We start from the raw sequence: 21,075 nt of genomic DNA on the forward strand, positions 1-21,075 counted from the left end.
ACTCTGCATCAATTACCTGCACGACTTCCCTCGGAGAGGTGGAGCTGCGTGGTGAATACGAAGCCCAATGGTCCAGGGTTGCTACCTGTATAGCAGGCCTCAGTTGTTGGGTCGCAGTGGGTGTTTGATGTTTCACCAGCCATGATAATACATCCAGGAAGTGAAAAAAACCTTTAACAAAATACACTAGGGGTAAATATATCAAAAAGATCATCTCAATTGCGTTATAAAATAACAATTACCATGATCTCTGCAGGAGTCTCAAATCAGACGTCTTACTCAATTGGCTGCTCAACAGCAACCCCAATTGAACTGAATTGAATAGAGTTAATGGAGTGGAGCCCTGAGACAGTTTTCAGATACCAAAAGAGGTGTAAACAAAAATAAGTCAATAAGCCAAAAACAAATAATAACGAAAAGCACTGAGAATGGAATATAACGGTAAGTCAAATAGCTAAAATTGGAACATGATCAGATCATTCTGTGATGTCTTCGTGAATTGAATTGAATTTCTCATCTATGGCTCCTGTGAGTAACATTGCTTTTTTCAAAGTGTTTACTGACTTGAAGAGCTTGGAAGAAGTGACCCTACACCCAGTGTCACTGTGGATGCAAGAAAGCCTTTGCTTGTATTCAGGCTTGGGGATTAACAGGCTCTCAATATAGAATTGCCATTAAATATGAAATCCTTTCAGGAGGTCTGCAGAACCACTGAAGGTGTCAGGTTACATGAAAATTCACTGTTGTCCCAACATTCCACCTACATCCATGTATGGTGCGAAGCAAATCTGTCCTGTAATGGAGGTTAATGCAGTTTCTGTTAAAGCACATTATTGAAACAAAATAAATATAAGAAACAATTGAGGACAGAAAGAACGGGGCTAACTACATGAACCAGAACAGGCACAGAATAAAATGGCTCCACAAAAGCAGAAGATTTTTGCCCTTGTTTAACCTTCCTCTTATGTTAGCTTTCTGTTACCATCTCTTATGTCAACGGGTCGGTTTTGACCCGTGTCTTAAAACAGTCATAAAATAGCCTCAAAACAATTATTTATCATCAGATTTGTTTCCTACCTCTTAGATAACATGTTAGGCTTCCTTATCCATAAAAAGTTTGGTTTTAATATTTTTGGTGTGGCCCCTGGGCCTTTCTTTTGACAGCATACTTTTCGTTTTCAATTCCAAAAAATGGTAAAACTAACCTCAAGAGAATTACATAAATAAATGAAAGATTGTTATGTTTCCTGACTATTACTGATGAGTATTAGGACACATCTCTTAAATAAATTTGTTTTATAAATTTTTTAATTTTAATTTTATTAACTATTGTAACATCTATGGTGTTACGGGTCAATTTTGACCCATATATTTTTTTTTCAAAAATAGAACATTAATACAAATACAAAATGAAAAGCAGAACAAGTAATAATACAAAATGTAGATTTGCCAGGTCAAACACACAACAACCAATCAAGCAAATCAAACCAATAGAAATCTATTACTACTAAATCCAAAAAAAGTCTTTATGTGCAAAAACATGCATGAGTATGTGTGTGTTTAGATGCATGTGTGGCAAAAAAGTTACACTTTTAATGTGTTCTTTGCAGAGATATATTTTGCAGTAGACGCACAATATATTTGTCTTTCTGTCCTTATTGCTAGGGAAGACCTGACACCGCTTTCTTTTAGAATCAGGTGACCTCAGTAGGTTGTGGCTGTGCTGGTTGATGTTGAGACAGGGCTGTTGGAGGAGGATGCAGGCAATGATGTTCTTTGTTTTGTTGATGGTGTGGATGGGGTGCTAGGTGAACTCTGTAGCTGTATGACCAAGGCTGCAGCAGCTGTGTCTCGGGGCACCCGTTACCTTCGCTCAATGTGTGCATTGACAAGGGAACCAGCTCCTCAAAAACATTCTTTGCTTTTTTTTTTGGTTGAGTTCCACCCCAGGTGAATGTGGGTCCACAACACAAATGCATTGTATGCATTGCATGTTACAAAACACAACCATTGGCCATCTCCTGGTCATTCACTGGCAAGTCTAGGTGGCAGTCAGCTTGTCCAGGTTGTCCACCTCTCCATTGTTTTTATTATAGTCCAGGATTAATATGGGCTTTTTGTCAATTCGTGATGAGACAGCAGAATCTTTGTGAAAAGTGGACATAAGTACGACACTCCGTTTTTTTTGGACAACATGAAACAACAGTGGTGGTGTCTGTAAAAGTGAATTTTGAAGAAAGAGAAGCCCTGTGCTTCACCTGCAAAATTTCAACGGGCAACTCAGGTTTATTTATTTATTTTTTTTATTGTGCCCACCATGGTAAGATTCCTTCTAAGAAGTTCTTCTCCAAGGTCATAGCTGGTAAAAGAAATTGTCACACGTGATATTGTGATCCCGCAGTCCAGTAGTCATATCGAGGACTACACATTTTCGTTGTTTTTTCTCAGGGATGCCACTCACAGGTTTGCCTGTGTAAATCCGTAGATTTTGATGACGTTTGCTGCCATGAAATTCAGGAGGTACTGAGCTCTAATACAGTATATGTTACTTCAGCACTGGCAACCACCTCATCAGACTCATCAGATGTGTCTGTGTCTTCCGTTGATACTTTACATCATCTTCATCATCAGAAACATGCTTGTCCATATCACTATGCTGTTCTCTGTCCTCTGCCTCATTTTCAGCAAAGATATGATCCAGAGCTTGGCATGTCGTAAATTCTTTTCATTTTCGCATGCTCCAAGATGGCGATGTGTACTCTGCAAGTCACTAACTCCAAACTGAATTGGTCTTATGCATGCCTTGTGTCTGGACGTATACGTCTTTGTTTGTTTGTTTTGTTTGTTCAGGGAAGGTGACAAACGGGCAAAGAGAGAAGACCCTAACTAAAGCCCACAGGTTTGGAAGAGAAGCTGGCTGTCAGTGGGCTGTTGGCTGACAGTGTTAGTGAGCTGACAGTGTGTTTATGATTTCAGATTTGGCACTAATTATAGCATTATAATATTATAACTGGGTCAAAACCGACCCTAACTACACAAAGGTCATAATTTTCACCAGAGCATTTTATAATTTAGTAAAATTTATTTTTTTTGTTTTATTTCGTTTAAATAGAGGTTCCTGACAAAGTCAAAAAGCCTTGATGCAATTAACAAATTTATGTGGTACTTTTAAGCATTTAAAACCTAAAAACGGGTCAGTGCCGACCCTAACACAAGACGAAGGTTAACATAAGACAACATAAAAAATACCCATTTACAGATATAAAAATCTTTATTGTATATACTTAATAAGTAGGTAAAATATAAATATTTATGCAATTGCAAGAATGAAATACATATAGATTATGTTGATTATTTTCTTTAATTAACAGTATGCAGCTTAATTTTAGTAATTCAGTATAGTAACTACTTGGGAATTAATTTAAAATAAAATAAATAAATAAATAAATACATTTATAAATAAACAAACATAAATAATTTATAGATAGATAGATGGATAGATGGATAAATAGATAAACTATATGGTAAAATAAATTCCAATGATAAAAGACAAATTATTTTACACATAATCTGTTTTTAAAAGAGTCCATTTCTTGTTGCATATTGGACGTTGTAGGACCGTCTTCTGTTGTAGCGCCTCCTTAAACCAGCACAGCAGCCACAGAGCAGACACTGAGAGATACAGGGAGAGAGACAAGGGGGAGTAGAGTTAAGATTCTGATTAGATATTTATGGTCCTGTATTTGCTGTTAAATAAAAATACTATATAAACAAATAATGAAGTAATTTGTCAGTGTCTGCAACTGAAGCAATTATAGATAAATATTAAAATATCTAAACATTATTTATATGTCGTGCCAAAGAGCATCCTAAATTTATAACGTTTACAAGCGATTTTGGTGACACTTACACAGAGTAGAATCCAGCAGGGTATGAGAATAATGACTATACTGCAGGGGATAATGATGCCCAGGATCCATGCAGAATTTCCAACAGTGGTGGTGTTCTGTGCTTGGACTGTGGGCCTCAGGACTACGTGGACAGGGGGGTCTGTTTGAGCAGCAGGAGTAGTGAGGGTCGATAGACCGCTAATGTTGAGTACTGCATATAGAAATCCACTTGGTGTCCACTTGGTGTCACCTTCCACAAAGACGTATTCTGAATTAGCCACAATTTCTGTACCATTAAATCTGGAGGAAAAGAAAAATATAAATTGAGTGTATTTCCTACATTTAAAATACACATGACAGATAATCATTTCATTGTAGAGCCCAAGAATGTGTTTTTAAAGGCAGGTCTTTGGAAATAATTGTCCCTAATTTTATGTTGGTCTCATTCCTCTTTTGGTTTTATCACTAAACCTAACATTGACAAGATCCTGCAGGTTTACTACAGAGCTTTTGTTTTCTTTGTAATTTGATCAGTTCAGGTTATCTCTCTCTCTCTCTCTCTCTCTCTCTCTCTCTCTCTATCTATCTATCTATCTAATTACATGACAGAAATCAAATGACTGCATTGACATTGTCAAATGGTGCTGCGACATGTCAAGTATTAACCTGGAGATAGACATCAACTTGTTCACTTGGGAAGGCTGCAGTTATTCAGCAATATGTTGAACTCTGTTAGTTAAATGGGCTACTTTATATTTTTAATAGACTGAGAAACAATTTTAGATCTCAAGTACTACATTTTTTCTTCTGTTTGTATTGTGTAAGAACATTCTAAGTTATCCTGTTATTTTTATTTGTTTGTGTAGTAAAAAAATAAAAAGTGAATTATTATGACCTCAGCAAAGAAATACAAAGCTTAAGACCAGTCCAGCTTGTTTGCTGATCACCTGACTAATTGTCTTCTACATTTGAGTTTGCCTGTAATTTAACAATAAATCTACAGTTGTATCCAACATGTCTCTGAATCTTTCTATAATATTAAGGCAGTTCATATTCTAAATCAATTATTGCTATTAATACTATCCTGGTGCTTGCATCCTAAGAAGAAGCAGCTTTTATGTATCATGTACATATGAACAGGGTCAGCCAGTATACAGAGTCCCTGGAACAGTCTGGGGTAACTGTTGCAGCTTGGTAGGACTGGGGCTTGAATCTACAATCTTTCATCCGGAACCCATTGCCTTACCAACTGCTCTAATTTGTGACTGTGGTGGAAATTTCTAATCTAAAGAAGTTTATAAGGCTTTGTCCTTCTATGGTTTTACCTTTTATCTGTAGTAACTAGATACCGACATTTGTCATCTGTGGTTTTCTTAAGATTATGACAGGGGCAGTAGGGACTGGAGACGAGTTGTCGGGAATTAGGCATAAACAACTTCCAGCAAATATTCTAGTAGGCCTTCTAGCAGACCTTGGCCTGGTCCAGATTAGCTTGATCAGGAGACGAGCATGCAGTGATATTGAGCCAATGACTAATGACATTTTTTCTAAATGACAACTTGTATTTTATTATTTATTTATTTTATTAAGATAATGTTTGAATTTTGAATCAGTTTTGTGAAGCAGCACTCAAGATGACACGTAAAATGAAGACACTTACGTGTAGTTTGCTTGTGGGAAGACAAATACAGGAGCATTTTTGACATTCAGAATATTGTTCAACTAAAAAAAGAGGGATAAAAAAGTGGTTTTATTTATTTATTTACTTACTTACTTACTTATTATTTTAGAGTGTAAAATAATTTGGGAACAAAGAGCAGTTGCTAACACATACCAAGCTGTTGATGGTGTTTTGGATTAAAGAATATGTTCCATTCCTCAGCTGAGTGTCCTTGGAGATTGTCACATTGCTGATTTGGAATCCAAAGCTTATAATGTATGAGTTGTTGTCAATTTCTGAAAGTGAGATAATGAACAGAATTATATTCAACACATTACAGTTAATATATTTTAATTCTAATTTAGGGAGATTAATAAATTAGACTCACTCTGATAGATGACATCCTGTATGCTCACAGGATCACTCAGTTTTTGTGTTACAAGATCTCGTGCTCTTCTGATCTTTGCATCCAGCAGAGCATTAGCAGCATTGAGAACATCAGCCTCATTAGGTACTCTGGTCAAATTCTTAAAAACTAGACGAATATATATCAGAACATTCCCCAATCTGAAATAGGAAAGCAAATATAACTTGTAAAGTACATGAAGAAAAGGTAGAACATACAGTAAAGAACAGTTATACACTCATTAAGTAAATAAGAGCTGATGAAACTGGAAGGTTTAGAATAGAATAACCACGTGAGTAACTAATTATAATTGAATGAGGGGGCATTTAACACATTTTGTTAGAACAACTAACTTTTGAAATTATATTTCAGGGCACTTACACAGGTGAAATATCATTCAGGAAAGATGCTGGTGTTTTAGTGTCTCCAACTTGGCAGTTGTATAACATGTCTCCTATAACCTGGGTTCCTGATATCCTGTTACCAGTAGAAATATATTCAAACATCACAATATAATTTGGTTTACATTTCAAAATACAGAAAGTATTTTCTGTACAGAACACCACTGTGAACTCACGTGAAGAAAGAACTCTGTGGGTTGAATGGTTCTGCACCAGCTTTATTTAGAAGTGTGTTTAACTGGATAAGGAAAGATAATTTATCAGTAAGAATGTGAGACATTAAATCATTTCACTAATATGCAATGTGCTTAATTATATTGTATTAAAATTAAATTTTAACACAAGAATTTTACAGTTGATACATTTAACTCTCTTATTGTAGTAGAAAACGGGGTCTTTCTACACATAAGAAGGGTATGAAGCCATGGCACATAACTCTAACCCTAAACCTAACCCTCCTGGTGCTCTAAAACAGTGCACTGGCAGGTGCTATCCCAGGGAACAGATCTGTGCAAGGAAGAGGAGCGCACATGGAACCCACTGCTCCCCAAAGCACGAGAAGTGGCAGGGCAGGAAGTAGGGGAAGCCTTCCTGAAAAGGACCTTCCTAGGAACCCTCAAGCATCAGGATTACTTCTTAGTATGCCTGGCTGAATTGACAGCCCTACGGTCTCCTCTCACCTGACAGGTCTGCCACCAAAATACCTGCTGTAAAAGCCGGAGTCCCGATCTGGGAGGGGAACATGTTCTTTGCCCCTTTCCTCAAAAATGAGAGAAGTTTTCCTTGGATGAACAAGGTTTGGTCTGTGCCAAGAACAGTGGGCTATCCAAGAAGGCCACGACACTTAAGGAGCATGGGTGGGATGAACCCCACATGAGGTGATTGGGTAGACAGCATTGGAGATGGCCCTTAAAGGGCATCCTTGAAAACCCTAGCCCTCGGGCATTAGGATTCCTTCTGACCATAGATAAGCTCCATTAGCAGGTCAGCTTGGTAAGCCTGTAAATCTGTGATTGTGTGCAGCACCATACCAGGTTATCCTACAAAATTGTAGCCTTTTCCTAAAAGGAGGGGAGAATAAACAGGCAGAATATGGGTCATTCCACAGCCTCAACAACACAGTGTGGAACTTTGTGAAAACGGGAGACGCCTGCATAGAGCTGGAAGCGAAAGCAATTGTCAAGCTCAGAGTGGACAATGCTAACCTTTCATAGGACCAATCCTAAGCTAAGCTTAGTAAAAGCATGTGTGCTCGGTTCCAAGAGCTAATCGAACACCAGAGAATGTAGTGGCAATTTGACTGCTTCTTGCTCCTCATTGCCTACATTGAGGTCCTCAATTCCTAAGTTGAGTCCTTAAATAAAGAAAATACGTGATAATAGTTCTTTGTTCAGGTCAGGAGAAATCGTAAAGTGAGCTCCCGGGTTCAAAGCGAAGACAAAGAAGCTGGAGTAATGTGTTGGAAAATGCCATTATATGAAAATGAGCATAATCATTTCATCATGTGTCCTTCCTATGCCATAAAATTGGTATGTGTGCCCATAGACCTTCAGAGACCACTTCCTTAAAGTAGCATTCCCATAGTGTCAGCACTGACACAGCGTCAAGTTCCCTCGAAAAGGAACTAATGATTAATTGATGTTCCAAAAATGATCAGGAACACCTGTAGAATGTCATTAAGGACATAGTGATGTACACTCACAATATTGTTGATGATGCTCTGCATTTGGTTGTAGGTATCATTCCATAATTCATGGTTCTGTGACAGTCACTGTCACCTGAGTTCAGAACCGCTTTGCAACGATGAGGGAATTCACATAATTTATGTCCCTACTTATGGAATATGTTTGGTGTCTGCCATTGCAAAGTCTTTCTACTATTTCTGTGAGACATATCAGACACTTTTCAATTCCCCCATTGCAGTCCTCTATTGGATTATTGTTTATGATCCTGTTGCAGATTTCTGCGCAGTTTTAACTATTGTATCTACGTTTTGCTGTATTTTGACCTTTCCCTGATTTACCCCACTGTGAGTCTGTAATTCCTCAGATGACCCTGGGTTGATCTGTTGACTTTTAGATTAACTATTAAACTGTTTTTATTAATCTGTGCAACTGGATCCGACGTCATCTCTGGATATTTGTGAGAATATCATTAAGCACAGAGTGATGCACACTCACAGCATTGTTGATGATGCTCTCCACTGGGTTGTAGGTATCATTCCATAATTCAGGGTTCTGTGACATGCTGATGTTACTGATCTGGAATGTGAATTTTACTGCATAGCAGGTGTCTGAAGTTTCTGTGGAACAAATCAGATGACCTTGAAATGCTGATAAAGAAGTCATAGAGATGAAAGAATAATATGTGTAGTACGTATTTGTGTTATCAATAAAACAAACATACTCTCATAGGTGAAGTTCAGCACTTTTACAGAGTCAGTGAGGTTTGTGAGTCGAGCACTCAGAAGAGTGTGGATTACACTGAGGACCAAACTCTCACTGGGAACAGGAGAGGAGGAATTGAAGAACATTGTGGTCTGAACCACAGCTGAACCAGATCTGATGAAATAAAACATTATGGTGATTATTTTTTACAGTGAGACTGCTGATGTAATTCTCTGTTAAATTCAAATGTTCGTAAGAATATTATTAATTATATATAAATGAACAAACTTCACATACAGAGGGTAAGAACACACTGACTGAATGCAAACTTATTAAATTAACATAAGGACACTTACATAGGTCTGCTTTGCGCTTCAAGCTCATTCAGGAAAGATGCTGGTGTTTTAGTGTCTCCATCTTGGAAGTGGTATGTCATGTCACCATTAACCTGGTTTCCTGAACTCCTGTTAGCAGTAGAAGACAAAAGTCACAATCCAATTGACTGTACAATATGAATTAACACACCGTTCTTTGAGCGTGGAAAGAACACTGCTGTGATCTTACGTGAAGAGAGAGCTCTGGGGTTTGAACGGTTCGGCAGCAGGTTCATTTAGAAGTATGTTTAACTGCAGAAAGAAAAATAATTAATCAGTTTTTATGTTTGACGAAAGGACATTCCTTTGTATTGTTTCTGTAACCAGTTATTGTTTTAGATTAATTTTTATTCCTGTTTGTTTTCAACTGAATATACAGATATGATCTATCCATCCCTTCATTCCCTAAACTGCTTGATCCAGCACCAGAGTGCGCAGAGAGGCTAATACCTCAAGTCTCTATCAGCATCATACATTTTAAACACAGAAAGGTTAGAGTCACTACCTGTACTTCTCCCACTGACCACAGGAGTCACTGTCACCTTAGTTCAGAACTGCTTTGCATCCCTGAGGGAATTCACTTCATTTATGTCCCTACAGTACTTATGGAATATGTTTGATGTCTGCCATTGCAAAGACTTTTTACTACATCTGTGAGACATATCTGACGCTTTTAATTCCCCCCATTGCAGTCCTCTATTCAATTATAGTTTATGATCCTGTTACAGATTTCTGCGCAGTTTTAACTATTGTATCTACGTTTTGCTGTATTTTGACCTTTCCCTGATTTACCCCACTGTGAGTCTGTAATTCCTCAGATAACCCTTGGTTGATCTGTTGACTTTTAGACTAACTATTAAACTGTTTTTATTAATCTGTGCAAATGGATCCAACGTCATCTCTGGATATTTGTGAGAACATCATTAAGCACAGAGTGATGTACACTCACAGCATTATTGATGATGCTCTCCACTGGGTTGTAGGTATCATTCCATAATTCAGGGTTCTGTGACATGCTGATGTTACTGATCTGGAATGTGAATTTTACCCCATAGCAGGTGTCTGGAGTTTCTGTGGAACAAATCAGATGACCTTGAATTGCTGATAAAGAAGTCATAGAGATGAAAGAATAATATGTGTAGTACGTATTTGTGTTATCAATAAAACAAACATACTCTCATAGGTGAAGTTCAGCACTTTTACAGCGTCAGTGAGGTTTGTGAGTCGAGCACTCAGAAGAGTGTGGATTACACTGAGGACCAAACTCTCACTGGGAACAGGAGAGGAGGAATTGAAGAACATTGTGGTCTGAACCACAGCTGAACCAGATCTGATGAAATAAAACATTATGGTGATTATTTTTTACAGTCAAACTGCTGATTTAATTCTCTATTAAATTCAAATGTTCGTGAGAATATTATTAATTATATATAAATGAACAGACTTCACATACAGAGGGTAAGAACACACTGACTGAATGCAAACTTATTAAATTAACATAAGGACACTTACATAGGTGTGCTTTGTGCTTCAAGCTCATTCAGGAAAGATGCTGGTGTTTTAGTGTCTCCATCTTGGAAGTGGTATGTCATGTCACCATTAACCTGGTTTCCTGAACTCCTGTTAGCAGTAGAAGACAAAAGTCACAATCCAATTGACTGTACAATAAGAATTAACACACCGTTCTTTGAGCGTGGAAAGAACACTGCTGTGATCTTACGTGAAGAGAGAGCTCTGGGGTTTGAACGGTTCGGCAGCAGGTTCATTTAGAAGTATGTTTAACTGCAGAAAGAAAAATAATTAATCAGTTTTTATGTTTGACGAAAGGACATTCCTTTGTATTGTTTCTGTAACCAGTTATTGTTTTAGATTAATTTTTATTCCTGTTTGTTTTCAACTGAATATACAGATATGATCTATCCATCCCTTCATTCCCTAAACTGCTTGATCCAGCACCAGAGTGCGCAGAGAGGCTAATACCTCAAGTCTCTATCAGCATCATACATTTTAAACACAGAAAGGTTAGAGTCACTACCTGTACTTCTCCCACTGACCACAGGAGTCACTGTCACCTTAGTTCAGAACTGCTTTGCATCCCTGAGGGAATTCACTTCATTTATGTCCCTACAGTACTTATGGAATATGTTTGATGTCTGCCATTGCAAAGACTTTTTACTACATCTGTGAGACATATCTGACGCTTTTAATTCCCCCCATTGCAGTCCTCTATTCAATTATAGTTTATGATCCTGTTACAGATTTCTGCGCAGTTTTAACTATTGTATCTACGTTTTGCTGTATTTTGACCTTTCCCTGATTTACCCCACTGTGAGTCTGTAATTCCTCAGATAACCCTTGGTTGATCTGTTGACTTTTAGACTAACTATTAAACTGTTTTTATTAATCTGTGCAAATGGATCCAACGTCATCTCTGGATATTTGTGAGAACATCATTAAGCACAGAGTGATGTACACTCACAGCATTATTGATGATGCTCTCCACTGGGTTGTAGGTATCATTCCATAATTCAGGGTTCTGTGACATGCTGATGTTACTGATCTGGAATGTGAATTTTACCCCATAGCAGGTGTCTGGAGTTTCTGTGGAACAAATCAGATGACCTTGAATTGCTGATAAAGAAGTCATAGAGATGAAAGAATAATTTGTGTAGTACGTATTTGTGTTATCAATAAAACAAACATACTCTCATAGGTGAAGTTCAGCACTTTTACAGAGTCAGTGACGTTTGTGAGTCGAGCACTCAGAAGAGTCTGGATTACACTGAGGACCAAGCTCTCACTGGGAACAGGAGAGGAGGAATTGAAGAACATCGTGGTCTGAACCACAGCTGAACCAGATCTGATGAAATAAAACATTAAGGTGATTATTTTTTACAGTCAGACTGCTGATTTAATTCTCTGTTAAATTCAAATGTTCTTAAGAATATTATTAATTATATATAAATGAACAGACTTCACATACAGAGGGTAAGAACACACTGACTGAATGCAAACTTATTAAATTAACATAAGGACACTTACATAGGTGTGCTTTGTGCTTCAAGCTCATTCAGGAAAGATGCTGGTGTTTTAGTGTCTCCATCTTGGAAGTGGTATGTCATGTCACCATTAACCTGGTTTCCTGAACTCCTGTTAGCAGTAGAAGACAAAAGTCACAATCCAATTGACTGTACAATAAGAATTAACACACCGTTCTTTGAGTGTGGAAAGAACACTGCTGTGATCTTACGTGAAGAGAGAGCTCTGGGGTTTGAACGGTTCGGCAGCAGGTTCATTTAGAAGTATGTTTAACTGCAGAAAGAAAAATAATTAATCAGTTTTTATGTTTGACGAAAGGACATTCCTTTGTATTGTTTCTGTAACCAGTTATTGTTTTAGATTAATTTTTATTCCTGTTTGTTTTCAACTGAATATACAGATATGATCTATCCATCCCTTCATTCCCTAAACTGCTTGATCCAGCACCAGAGTGCGCAGAGAGGCTAATACCTCAAGTCTCTATCAGCATCATACATTTTAAACACAGAAAGGTTAGAGTCACTACCTGTACTTCTCCCACTGACCACAGGAGTCACTGTCACCTTAGTTCAGAACTGCTTTGCATCCCTGAGGGAATTCACTTCATTTATGTCCCTACAGTACTTATGGAATATGTTTGATGTCTACCATTGCAAAGACCTTCTACTACATCTGTGAGACATATCTGACGCTTTTAATTCCCCCCATTGCAGTCCTCTATTCAATTATAGTTTATGATCCTGTTACAGATTTCTGCGCAGTTTTAACTATTGTATCTACGTTTTGCTGTATTTTGACCTTTCCCTGATTTACCCCACTGTGAGTCTGTAATTCCTCAGATAACCCTTGGTTGATCTGTTGACTTTTAGACTAACTATTAAACTGTTTTTATTAATCTGTGCAAATGGATCCAACGTCATCTCTGGATATTTGTGAGAACATCATTAAGCACAGAGTGATATACACTCACAGCATTATTGATGATGCTCTCCACTGGGTTGTAGGTATCATTCCATAATTCAGGGTTCTGTGACATGCTGATGTTACTGATCTGGAATGTGAATTTTACCCCATAGCAGGTGTCTGAAGTTTCTGTGGAACAAATCAGATGACCTTGAAATGCTGATAAAGAAGTCATAGAGATAAAAGAATAATTTGTGTAGTATGTATTTGTGTTATCAATAAAACAAACATACTCTCATAGGTGAAGTTCAGCACTTTTACAGAGTTAGTGACGTTTGTGAGTCGAGCACTCAGAAGAGTCTGGATTACACTGAGGACCAAACTCTCACTGGGAACAGGAGAGGAGGAATTGAAGAACATCGTGGTCTGAACCACAGCTGAACCAGATCTGATGAAATAAAGCATTATGGTGATTATTTTTTACAGTCAAACTGCTGATTTAATTCTCTGTTAAATTCAAATGTTCGTGAGAATATTATTAATTATATATAAATGAACAGACTTCACATACAGAGGGTAAGAACACACTGACTGAATGCAAACTTATTAAATTAACATAAGGACACTTACATAGGTGTGCTTTGTGCTTCAAGCTCATTCAGGAAAGATGCTGGTGTTTTAGTGTCTCCATCTTGGAAGTGGTATGTCATGTCACCATTAACCTGGTTTCCTGAACTCCTGTTAGCAGTAGAAGACAAAAGTCACAATCCAATTGACTGTACAATAAGAATTAACACACCGTTCTTTGAGTGTGGAAAGAACACTGCTGTGATCTTACGTGAAGAGAGAGCTCTGGGGTTTGAACGGTTCGGCAGCAGGTTCATTTAGAAGTATGTTTAACTGCAGAAAGAAAAATAATTAATCAGTTTTTATGTTTGACGAAAGGACATTCCTTTGTATTGTTTCTGTAACCAGTTATTGTTTTAGATTAATTTTTATTCCTGTTTGTTTTCAACTGAATATACAGATATGATCTATCCATCCCTTCATTCCCTAAACTGCTTGATCCAGCACCAGAGTGCGCAGAGAGGCTAATACCTCAAGTCTCTATCAGCATCATACATTTTAAACACAGAAAGGTTAGAGTCACTACCTGTACTTCTCCCACTGACCACAGGAGTCACTGTCACCTTAGTTCAGAACTGCTTTGCATCCCTGAGGGAATTCACTTCATTTATGTCCCTACAGTACTTATGGAATATGTTTGATGTCTACCATTGCAAAGACCTTCTACTACATCTGTGAGACATATCTGACGCTTTTAATTCCCCCCATTGCAGTCCTCTATTCAATTATAGTTTATGATCCTGTTACAGATTTCTGCGCAGTTTTAACTATTGTATCTACGTTTTGTTGTATTTTGACCTTTCCCTGATTTATCCCACTGTGAGTCTGTACTTCCTCAGATATCCCTTGGTTGATCTGTTGACTTTTAGATTAACTATTAAAGTGTTTTTATTAATCTGTGCAACTGGATCCGACGTCATCTCTGGATATTTGTGAGAACATCATTAAGCACAGAGTGATGTACACTCACAGCATTGTTGATGGTGCTCTCCACTGGGTTGTAGGTATCATTCCATAATTCAGGGTTCTGTGACATGCTGATGTTACTGATCTGGAATGTGAATTTTACTGCATAGCAGGTGTCTGAAGTTTCTGTGGAACAAATCAGATGACCTTGAATTGCTGATAAAGAAGTCATAGAGATGAAAGAATAATATGTGTAGTACGTATTTGTGTTATCAATAAAACAAACATACTCTCATAGGTGAAGTTCAGCACTTTTACAGAGTCAGTGAGGTTTGTGAGTCGAGCACTCAGAAGAGTGTGGATTACACTGAGGACCAAACTCTCACTGGGAACAGGAGAGGAGGAATTGAAGAACATTGTGGTCTGAACCACAGCTGAACCAGATCTGATGAAATAAAACATTATGGTGATTATTTTTTACAGTGAGACTGCTGATGTAATTCTCTGTTAAATTCAAATGTTCGTAAGAATATTATTAATTATATATAAATGAACAAACTTCACATACAGAGGGTAAGAACACACTGACTGAATGCAAACTTATTAAATTAACATAAGGACACTTACATAGGTCTGCTTTGCGCTTCAAGCTCATTCAGGAAAGATGCTGGTGTTTTAGTGTCTCCATCTTGGAAGTGGTATGTCATGTCACCATTAACCTGGTTTCCTGAACTCCTGTTAGCAGTAGAAGACAAAAGTCACAATCCAATTGACTGTACAATATGAATTAACACACCGTTCTTTGAGCGTGGAAAGAACACTGCTGTGATCTTACGTGAAGAGAGAGCTCTGGGGTTTGAACGGTTCGGCAGCAGGTTCATTTAGAAGTATGTTTAACTGCAGAAAGAAAAATAATTAATCAGTTTTTATGTTTGACGAAAGGACATTCCTTTGTATTGTTTCTGTAACCAGTTATTGTTTTAGATTAATTTTTATTCCTGTTTGTTTTCAACTGAATATACAGATATGATCTATCCATCCCTTCATTCCCTAAACTGCTTGATCCAGCACCAGAGTGCGCAGAGAGGCTAATACCTCAAGTCTCTATCAACATCATACATTTTAAACACAGAAAGGTTAGAGTCACTACCTGTACTTCTCCCACTGACCACAGGAGTCACTGTCACCTGAGTTCAGAACTGCTTTGCATCCCTGAGGGAATTCACTTCATTTATGTCCCTACTGTACTTATGGAATATGTTTGATGTCTGCCATTGCAAAGTCTTTCTACTATATCTGTGAGACATATCTGACGCTTTTAATTCCCCCCATTGCAGTCCTCTATTCGATTATAGTTTATGATCCTGTTACAGATTTCTGCGCAGTTTTCACTATTGTATCTACGTTTTGTTGTATTTTGGCCTTTCCCTGATTTATCCCACTGTGAGTCTGTACTTCCTCAGATATCCCTTGGTTGATCTGTTGACTTTTAGACTAACTATTAAAGTGTTTTTATTAATCTGTGCAACTGGATCCAACGTCATCTCTGGATATTTGTGAGAACATCATTAAGCACAGAGTGATGTACACTCACAGCATTGTTGATGATGCTCTCCACTGGGTTGTAGGTATCATTCCATAATTCAGGGTTCTGTGACATGCTGATGTTACTGATCTGGAATGTGAATTTTACCCCATAGCAGGTGTCTGAAGTTTCTGTGGAACAAATCAGATGACCTTGAATTGCTGATAAAGAAGTCATAGAGATAAAAGAATAATTTGTGTAGTATGTATTTGTGTTATCAATAAAACAAACATACTCTCATAGGTGAAGTTCAGCACTTTTACAGAGTTAGTGACGTTTGTGAGTCGAGCACTCAGAAGAGTCTGGATTACACTGAGGACCAAACTCTCACTGGGAACAGGAGAGGAGGAATTGAAGAACATCGTGGTCTGAACCACAGCTGAACCAGATCTGATGAAATAAAGCATTATGGTGATTATTTTTTACAGTCAAACTGCTGATTTAATTCTCTGTTAAATTCAAATGTTCGTAAGAATATTATTAATTATATATAAATGAACAGACTTCACATACAGAGGGTAAGAACACACTGACTGAATGCAAACTTATTAAATTAACATAAGGACACTTACATAGGTGTGCTTTGTGCTTTAAGCTCATTCAGGAAAGATGCTGGTGTTTTAGTGTCTCCATCTTGGAAGTGGTATGTCATGTCACCATTAACCTGGTTTCCTGAACTCCTGTTAGCAGTAGAAGACAAAAGTCACAATCCAATTGACTGTACAATAAGAATTAACACACCGTTCTTTGAGCGTGGAAAGAACACTGCTGTGATCTTACGTGAAGAGAGAGCTCTGAGGTTTGAACAGTTCGGCAGCAGGTTCATTTAGAAGTATGTTTAACTGCAGAAAGAAAAATAATTAATCAGTTTTTATGTTTGACGAAAGGACATTCCTTTGTATTGTTTCTGTAACCAGTTATTGTTTTAGACTAATTTTTTATTCCTGTTTGTTTTCAACTGAATATACAGATATGATCTATCCATCCCTTCATTCCCTAAACTGCTTGATCCAGCACCAGAGTGTGCAGAGAGGCTAATACCTCAAGTCTCTATCAACATCATACATTTTAAACACAGAAAGGTTAGAGTCACTACCTGTACTTCTCCCACTGACCACAGGAGTCACCGTCACCTAAGTTCAGAACTGCTTTGCACCGATGAAGGAAATCACATCATTTATGTCCCTACTTATGGAATGTGTTTGATGTCTGCCATTGCAAAGTCTTTCTACTATATCTGTGAGACTTATCTGACGCTTTTAATTCCCCCCATTGCAGTCCTCTATTCGATTATAGTTTATGATCCTGTTACAGATTTCTGCGCAGTTTTAACTATTGTATCTACGTTTTGTTGTATTTTGACCTTTCCCTGATTTATCCAACTGTGAGTCTGTACTTCCTCAGATATCCCTTGGTTGATCTGTTGACTTTTAGACTAACTATTAAAGTGTTTTTATTAATCTGTGCAACTGGATCCGACGTCATCTCTGGATATTTGTGAGAACATCATTAAGCACAGAGTGATGTACACTCACAGCATTGTTGATGGTGCTCTCCACTGGGTTGTAGGTATCATTCCATAATTCAGGGTTCTGTGACATGCTGATGTTACTGATCTGGAATGTGAATTTTACTGCATAGCAGGTGTCTGAAGTTTCTGTGGAACAAATCAGATGACCTTGAATTGCTGATAAAGAAGTCATAGAGATGAAAGAATAATTTGTGTAGTACGTATTTGTGTTATCAATAAAACAAACATACTCTCATAGGTGAAGTTCAGCACTTTTACAGAGTCAGTGACGTTTGTGAGTCGAGCACTCAGAAGAGTCTGGATTACACTGAGGACCAAGCTCTCACTGGGAACAGGAGAGGAGGAATTGAAGAACATCGTGGTCTGAACAACAGCTGAACCAGATCTGATGAAATAAAGCATTGTGGTGATTTTTTTTCCAACTTGAGAGTTATTTCTCAATTAAAAATGTATTGTCTGTATTATATATATATATATATATATATATATATATATATATATATATATATATATATATATATTTATATTTATATAACAGTATTTATGGACACATGGACAGTACATTAACATACATTACTGAGTGTCCTGCTTGCGTGGTATTTGTATTGGATGCAATGGCAGTGGTTTCTCTATTAGCTGTTAAAGGTACAGTTTTTGTTAATTTTGTTGTTGGTGTTGTAGTAGATGTCATTGTTGTAGCAGTGGTTGTTTCCTGACTTGTACTTGTTGGGGTAACAGTTGCTGTCAATGTGGTTGTTTCTGCTGCTGTTGGTGTTGTTGTAGGTTGTGTTGTGTACAAAGTTGACGTGGTTATTTCTGTTGTTGGTGTTGTAGTGGATGATTCACTTGTTGCAGTAGTTGTCTCTGGAATTTTACTAGTTGGGGTGCTAGATCTTGTCAATGTGGTTGTTTCTGCTGAAGTTTGTAGTGTTGTTGGTTGTGTTGTAGTTGTAGTAGTTGAGGTGGCAGATTCTCTTGTTGCTGTTGTAGTGGGTACAGTTGTAGAAGTGCTTACATCTTCCATTGAAGTTGTTTCTGAAATTGTACTTGTTGTGTTTCTTCCATTTGTTAATATAATTGTTTCTGCTGATGTTGGTTGTGTTGTAGTTTGTGTTGTATAAAAAATTGAGGTGGCTATTTCTCTTGTTGATGTTGTAGTGGATGTTTCCGTTGCAGCAGTGGTTGTCCCTGGAATTATGCTTGTTGCGGTAACAGTTGTCACTGCAGTAGTTTCTGCTGTTGTTGTTGTAGCTTGTGTTGTGTATAAAGTTGTCGTGGCAAATTCTGCTGTTGGTGATCTAGTGTATGCTTCAAGTGTTGCATTGTTTGTCCCTGGAATTGTGCTTGTTGGAGTAACAGTAGTTTTCACTGCAATTGTTTCTGCTGATGTTTGTGTTGTTGTAGGTTGTGTTGTGTATAGAGTTGTGGTGGCAGAATCTGTTGTTGGTGTTGTAGTGGTTGTTTCAGTTGTAGCAGTGGTCGTCTCTGGAATTGTGCTTGTTGGGGTAACAGTAGTTGTCACTGAAGTAGTTTCTGCTGTTTTTGGTGTAGCCTGTGCTGTATACAAAGTTTTCATGGCAGATTCTGCTGTTGGTGTTGTAGTGGATGCTTCAGATGTAGCAGTGGTTGTCTCTGGAATTGTGCTTCTTGGGGTAACAGTAGTTGTCACTGACGTAGATTCTGCAGTTGTTGTTGTAGCCTGTGTTGTATATAAAGTGGTCGTGGCAGATTCTGCTGTTGATCTTGTTGATGCTTCAGTTGTTGCAGTGGTTGTCTCTGGAATTGTGCTTGTTGGGGTTACAGTAGTTGTCTGTACAGTAGTTTCTGCAGTTGTTGTAGCCTGTGTTGTATATGAAGTTGTTGTGGCAGATTCTGTTGTTGGTGTTGTAGTGGTTGTTTCAGTTGTAGCAGTGGTCGTGTCTAGAATTGTACTTGTTGAGGTGCTACTTGTTGTCAATGTGGTTGTTTCTGCTGTTGTTTGTGTTGTAGTAGGTTGTGTTGTATACAAAGTTGCGGTTGTTAATTCTGTTGTTGGTGTTGTAGTGGATACTTCAGTTGTTCCAGTGGTTGTCTCTGGAATTGTTTTTGTTGGGGTTACAGTAGTTGTCTCTACAGTAGATTCTGCAGTTGTTGTTGTAGCCTGTCTTGTATATGACGTTGTTGTGGAAGATTCTGTTGTTGGTGTTGTAGTGGATGCTTCAGTTGTAGCAGTGTTCGTGTCTGGAATTGTACTGGTATGGGTGCTACTTATTGTCAATGTAGTTGTTTCTGCTGTTGTTGGTGTTGTTGTAGGTTGTGTTGTGTATGGAGTTGTGGTGGCAGATTCTGTTGTTGGTGTTATAGTGGATGTTTCAGTTGTCGCAGTGGTTGTCTCTGTAATTGAGCTTGTAGGTGTGCTTGTTGTTGTCAACTTGGTTGTTTCTTCTGATGTTGGTGGTTGTGGTGTGTATGGAGTTGTGGTGGCAGATTCTGTTGTTGGTGTTGTAGTGGTTGTTTCAGTTGTAGCAGTGGTTGTCTCTGGAATTGTGCTTGTTGGGGTAACAGTCGTTGTCACTGAAGTAATTTCTGATGTTGTTGTTGTAGACTGTGTTGTATATAAAATTTTCGTGGCAGATTCTGCTGTTGGTGTTGTAGTGGATGCTTCAGTTGTAGCAGCGGTTGTCCCTGGAATTATACTTGTTGGGGTGCTACTTGTTGTCAATGTAGTTGTTTCTGCTGTTGTTCGTGTTGAAGGTTGTGGTGTGTATGTAGTTGTTGCGGCAGATTCTGTTGTTGGTGTTGTAGTGGTTGTTTCAGTTGTAGCAGTGGTTTTGTCTAGAAATGTACTTGTTGCGGTGCTTCTCCTCAATGTAGTTGTTTCTGCTGTTGTTGTTGGGGTTGTAGGTTGTGGTGTGTATAGAGTTGTGGTGGCAGATTCTGTTGTTGTTGTAGTGGATGCTTCAGTTGTAGCAGTGGTTGTCTCTGGAATTGTGCTTGTTGGGGTGCTAATTGTTGTCAATGTGGTTGTTTCTGCTGTTGTTGCTGGTTGTGGTGTGTATGAAGTTGTGGTGGCAGACTCTGATGTTGGTGTTGTAGTGGATGTTTCAGTTGTAGCAGTGGTTGTCTCTGGAATTGTGCTTGTTGGGGTGCTAGTTGTTGTCAATGTGGTTGTTTCTGCTGATGTTTGTGTTGTTGTAGGTTGTGTAGTGTATAGAGTTGTTGTGGCAGATTCTGTTGTTGGTGTTGTATTGGTTGTTTCAGTTGTCGCAGTGGTTGTATCTGGAATTGTGCTTGTTGGGGTAACAGTAGTTGTCACTGACATAGTTTCTGCAGTTGTTGTTGTAGCCTGTGTTGTAAATAAAGTTGTTGTGGAAGATTCAGCTGTTG

At 38.1% G+C, this 21,075-nt stretch overlaps 2 protein-coding genes across 2 annotated transcripts; both read right to left on the minus strand.

The window, feature by feature from the left end:
- Positions 1–3,515: 3,515 nt before the first annotated feature.
- LOC132847748 (uncharacterized) lies at positions 3,516–8,653 on the minus strand. The gene is made up of 8 exons (XM_060873288.1): positions 8,538–8,653; positions 6,534–6,595; positions 6,338–6,433; positions 5,939–6,117; positions 5,725–5,846; positions 5,551–5,612; positions 3,911–4,190; positions 3,516–3,672 (listed from the first exon to the last, which is right to left on the minus strand). The coding sequence occupies exons 1-8, from the start codon at positions 8,601–8,603 to the stop codon at positions 3,577–3,579; spliced, it is 963 nt and encodes a 320-aa protein (XP_060729271.1). The 5' UTR covers positions 8,604–8,653; the 3' UTR covers positions 3,516–3,576.
- Positions 8,654–14,603: 5,950 nt separating this feature from the next.
- Positions 14,604–21,010, minus strand: LOC132847764 (mucin-2-like). Its single transcript, XM_060873302.1, has 9 exons — positions 21,005–21,010; positions 19,957–20,293; positions 18,282–19,905; positions 17,988–18,094; positions 17,714–17,865; positions 15,429–15,490; positions 15,221–15,328; positions 14,980–15,038; positions 14,604–14,809 (listed from the first exon to the last, which is right to left on the minus strand). Exons 1-9 carry the CDS (start codon positions 21,008–21,010, stop codon positions 14,604–14,606), a joined length of 2,661 nt encoding a protein of 886 aa, XP_060729285.1.
- Between the last annotated feature and the right edge of the window lie 65 nt (positions 21,011–21,075).

Source organism: Tachysurus vachellii, chromosome 6 (assembly GCF_030014155.1).
Source record: "Tachysurus vachellii isolate PV-2020 chromosome 6, HZAU_Pvac_v1, whole genome shotgun sequence".
NCBI lineage: Eukaryota > Metazoa > Chordata > Actinopteri > Siluriformes > Bagridae > Tachysurus > Tachysurus vachellii.